The sequence below is a fragment of the Colletotrichum truncatum genome (genome assembly GCF_014235925.2).
Source record: "Colletotrichum truncatum strain CMES1059 chromosome Unknown Contig_0007, whole genome shotgun sequence".
In the NCBI taxonomy this organism is placed as follows: Eukaryota; Fungi; Ascomycota; class Sordariomycetes; order Glomerellales; family Glomerellaceae; genus Colletotrichum; species Colletotrichum truncatum.
In genome coordinates, this window is record NW_027222404.1 from 2,033,719 (window position 1) to 2,038,643 (window position 4,925).

The window sequence follows — 4,925 nt, forward strand, 5'->3', positions numbered from 1 at the left end:
GCAGCGCAGCAGCCGCCACCCACACCAACCCATCCTCCCACCGTCAACCCCCGAGACGGCTACATAGGTCTTCCGCTACCGGCCGGCCCTGATTTATCTATCGCACCTCAACCAGGGACTAACACGGCCCCCCCCAGCCCACGCCAAACATTCTGTAACGAGACCGAAGAGCTCCCGCTCCACGCAAGGGCAAAAAAAAAAAAAATACAATCCCACTTTCCAGGCCGACCCGACCAGCCCGCCAGCCTACCAATTTGCCCGCTTGTACCTTACCCTCGTCTCGACCGTTTCTTTTGGACACCGACCGACCGCCCGGCCGATCGTCTCGATCCTTCCTCCTCACTTTCCTGTGGCGGGGAACTTGGATTCCTTTTCTTTTCCCTCTTTTCTCCCAGTCTTCTCGCGAGTTGCCCTACACTTGCCCGTCATGATTATTGACGGGGAAAAGTACGCCTGCGAGGCTTGTGTTCGGGGTCACCGTGTTAGCAATTGCCAACACTCTGGTAAGTCAAAACACCCCTCATTCTCCTCTTCCCTCCTCCACCCTCCTCCCCGTAAATGTTGTTGATGTTGGTTCTGGTTGATGTTCATGGCTCTCTTCCGATTAAATTCCCTGGTGAAATTGCAGACATACAACATAGGCACGCGCAACTGACTCTTCAACTTACTGTAGATCGTCCTCTTCAGCACATCAACAAAAAGGGTCGCCCTGTTTCCCAATGCCAGCATTGTCGCTCAATGCGCAAGTCGCGGTCCGCCCACGTTAAGTGCGACTGTGGCGAGAAGACGAGCAAGTGCGCTCACTTGCAGCCCACCATTGAGGGTCACCGTGGTGAGTCGATCCCGGACAACCACCCGTTTGACAAAAAACAATACAGCAGCCTACTAACCTGGCACTTTTCCCTTTTCGTTCAGAAACTTGTTGCTGCAATCATGGAGGCCGATGTACCTGTAGTCACAAGAAGGAACCAGGCCTCGATACCGTTCCCGAGTCCGATTCTGACAAAGATGCCAATATTCCTCGACCGAAGCCGCCAATTCGCAGGCGCCGAGCAAACACTGTTCACTCGGACGGCATGTTGACTTTCGATGAGAACGGCCACCACAAACCCGCATTCAAGCACAACAAAGCTTCTCAGAAGTGCGGGCCCTATCAGCTGAATCGCGTAAACTCGTTGCACAGCGCCAGTAGTCTGGGAAGCCACTCGCCCGAGCGCGCTGGTGAAAACACCCTCAAAGACTCGATTTCAGGCCGAGCCGCGCCCGGTCACCAGCAGCGACTTGTCAAGTCTGAGGCTGCATCTCCGTTAATGAGAGGCTCATCTAGCTTCCAGCAGCTCAACAACCAACTCCCGCCGCTGGACTTGTCTGCCATCGAGTATCCGACATATGTCCCGAACGGCTCTTTTGACCTGTTTGGAGGCTCTGGCCTGTCGTCTGAACACGATGCGCCAATCTTCAGCGCCGGGCTGAGTACAGCATCGGTTGATTGGAGTCACATCGACCTTGCCGACAAGACTGACAAGTTTGCACCATCCAGCTATAGTCAAGCAGGCGCTCACAGTTTTAACGGCATGTTCGACTTCGGCGCAGGCTCCGAGCCGGCACCCACGTTGGCGGCGACCACGTCGACATCCGGCGAAGTGTCCGAGGTAGAAGACAACTTCATCGCAGGTGACAGCGACTACGACGGATTCGGAACCGGTAGTAACAGCTTCATACACCCGGCAAGCTACTTATCGACTGGGACGGACCTTAGCACCATTGACTATGACAGCTTTGTCAAGTCGTCAACAAACAAATTCATGACGGCACCGTCTTCTTTTGATGATGGGGGCCCCATCGCTGGTGGCTCTCTCACGTTTGATGATGATCCTGCCTTCTGGGGTCAGCACTTCAACGACGGCATTGCAACATACACGGAATCACCCGATGGCCTGCCGCAATTCACACCCGACTCTTGGACAATGCAATAAGGCGTTTTGATATGAGCATGTTTCGAAGCGTACACGCCCATGATATCCGGCTTTACGAACATAGACGGCAAGCACAGGCGCAAGGGATTCGAGCATAGGAGGAACAGGATCTATACGAAGTGGACGGCACAATTGTATGGCCATTCATGATCTTGATTTCTGGAGTCGGCGTGGTCGTGTCTCTTTCAGCAGCTTTTTTTTTTCTTTTCTTTTGGTGGGGTTTCAGGTTCTTATATCATTTGGATTCGGTATTGAAAAACAAAAAAGAAGGGGGGCGGCTCAAAAAGAGGGTGTCTTGCATCTCGACATTATCATCATTTTCAATGGACATGGCGTCTGGCACGTGGGGCTTGGTGAGGGTGAAGGCGTGGTTGACTGGATACAGACGACAGATAACGTACAAGGACTTCCAGCTTGGCTCGTTGAGCACAGCATAGTCGGGACCGATGCATTTTCACGACATTCGCGTGTCTTCTACTGCACATGGACAAGCTGTATATAGAATGCTCAAGCGATATAGATTCCTCGGAGAGCTTGAGGGTAAATAGAGAGGACCAGAGCGAACACAACCCATGCACACGTACACTCAACACACGATCTACAAGTGCAGTGTACCCTGCTGGGACTTGACAAACCGGGCGACTTCCGGCGATATCCGATTGCTCAATAAGAAGCAACCCCATTGTCAATATATTTATATTTGTTGGTCCCTGTCGGCATGGTGTTGAAGAATCACCTTGCAAACACATCGATGACCTGTCACAGATATGACGATGGCAGTAAGATGAAAGAGGGGCAGACGCAAAACGACCTAATGAACCCAAGCTACGTAGTTTCAATCAATGCCCCACTTAACCAGATAAAGGGGCCTGCAGCGGCGATTGAGTTATGCGGACCTCTTTTCATCCGCTCAAAGGATGAACGAGGGCATGCTTGCCAGTCAGTAGTTCTCATCGAGGGCCAGTTAGCAAGTCAGCCAAGCTTCAAGCAGACAAGCAGACAAGCAGGCAAGTAAGTTGACATCAAGTCAAACGCCGCCAACTAGTATACGTAGGGGTAGGGCAAGGCAAGGTACAGAGCAAAGTCGGTTGTTGATGTAACCTCAGGCAAGAGCAGGGCAGGGGCCCTCGTGGGGCAGTTGTCTTCTGGTTCTGCACGTTCCTGCATGCCATCGGCTACTCGCCTTGCCATCTGCCTCTACTGTCCCTTTGTCTATGCATATATGGCTTTGTAAGTGTTTGTCTGAATGCAATGTAGGCCAGTGTCGAAATGCATTTGTAAGGTCGGATGGGAGCCCGGCCCAATGTCTGTGATCTCGTGAGGTCCTCACGAGGTGGGTGGGTATTGTGGTGCGGCCATGTGTGCGCTGTCAACAGGTGTCATCCAAGTATCGTCATCGTTCTCGTCTGTTGTGCATACGTACAGATACGTAGCACGCACGGTATGACTAGGGGTGCCTCTTAGGGTAGCCGTCACAGGCCCTCTGCCCAGAGGGCAGGGCAGGGCAACGGGCGGCACTGATTTCCCCCGGTTGTGCCCCACTGAGCATTCGCCCTCCCCTCCCCTCCCCATGACGCCGTGGCCCCGGTCAGCACTGGTCCGAGATCCGGAGAACGCTTGCCAGCTCGGCCCTCCAAGGCCAAGGAACGACAGAACGCAAGTGCCTGGTAGGTGCCTTCAACCGTGCGTAAATGGCTCTGGCGGTTGTATAACCCTCTAGCTAGACTTTGCTGTTATTGCTATTAGTATTATTACTATTGTATTGCTATTCCCTCTGGATTGAGGAGGTGATGCTAAAGTAGAGGAAATGGAGCCGATGATGTGATGCTGGCTGTGTGTCATCATAGCGTGTCAGCACTGGCACTGCTCACCAACGCAATTCTCACACGGATGTACCCATGGGTAATGGTGGCCTAAGCCAACGGCGTCAGGGACAAGTGTCTTTTGGGGAAGCTGTGCTCGGGGAGCGATTAAGAAGGAGCCAAGAAGAGCCAATGGCGACAGGGCATCAGAGTCGCGAATATGAATCTTTGGATTCGGAATGATAGAGTGGCAGCTAATCGATGTCAGTGTTCAAGAATGGAAACTGGTGCCTCTCTCAGTATTAGAAATCCTAAGTCTGTCCCTTCAGATCCAAGAGGCAGGGCGAGCTTGAGCCTTGAATGAACACACCAGAAACTAGGAGCAGATTGTCACGTTTGTACTGTCTACTCATGTCGGTGTTGGCCTCGAGTTTCCGCCTCGCTTGTCCATTTTTGAAGTTATCACGCAGCTTGTCTCATCGCGTATGCGTGTGTTGGCAAACAATTCCGGCTATGTTGAGGGTGACGGTCGCATTTGATTTTTTTTGGTCATATTTCGAGGTACGAAAGACCGCGGGATAGCCGTGTTTCTTGACCGGCTTTTACAACATCGTTCAGCTGCATCTAGGAAGGACAGGAACCCACCGGCTTGTGCCTATGCGTTCAGCATTGTGCATTATCAACCACTCCACCGGACCAACTACCCACTCGCTTGTAAAGCCCGGTAATGGCAACGTGGTTGCTGCGCGAACTACACCACAAAGCACAGTTGCGGTACATCGATACAGACATTATTGAAGCAATTGAGTACCAAAGACGCATGATAGCAGCATCATGCGTAAGGTTTTGGCCTACACTTAATCCATTGTATATTACGGGTGATATTAATACAAAACAACGTCCCATCAAGGCCGTACCTTACACATCAGATGAAGTATTTAGTTAGGCCGAGGACTTGATTCTGGTTTCTGGTGTACGTGCACATGACACCCGCGCTTTTACTCTCTCTCTCTCTCTCTCTCTCTCTCTCTCTCTCTCTCTCTACTGTGTGCAAGTAACGAACTTGTACCTTGGGTCACTAATGCCAAGCAAAAACGTAATCAGCACGATGATCCCATCCCGTCTGCACAAGCCGACAGACCTCATC

At 51.9% G+C, this 4,925-nt stretch overlaps 1 protein-coding gene across 1 annotated transcript; it reads left to right on the forward strand.

The window, feature by feature from the left end:
* Positions 1 to 427: 427 nt before the first annotated feature.
* CTRU02_210991 (copper fist DNA binding domain-containing protein) lies at positions 428 to 1,976 on the forward strand (the record flags this gene model as incomplete). Its single annotated transcript, XM_036721769.1, has 3 exons — positions 428 to 503; positions 674 to 832; positions 916 to 1,976. The coding sequence occupies 3 exons, from the start codon at positions 428 to 430 to the stop codon at positions 1,974 to 1,976; spliced, it is 1,296 nt and encodes a 431-aa protein (XP_036586141.1).
* Between the last annotated feature and the right edge of the window lie 2,949 nt (positions 1,977 to 4,925).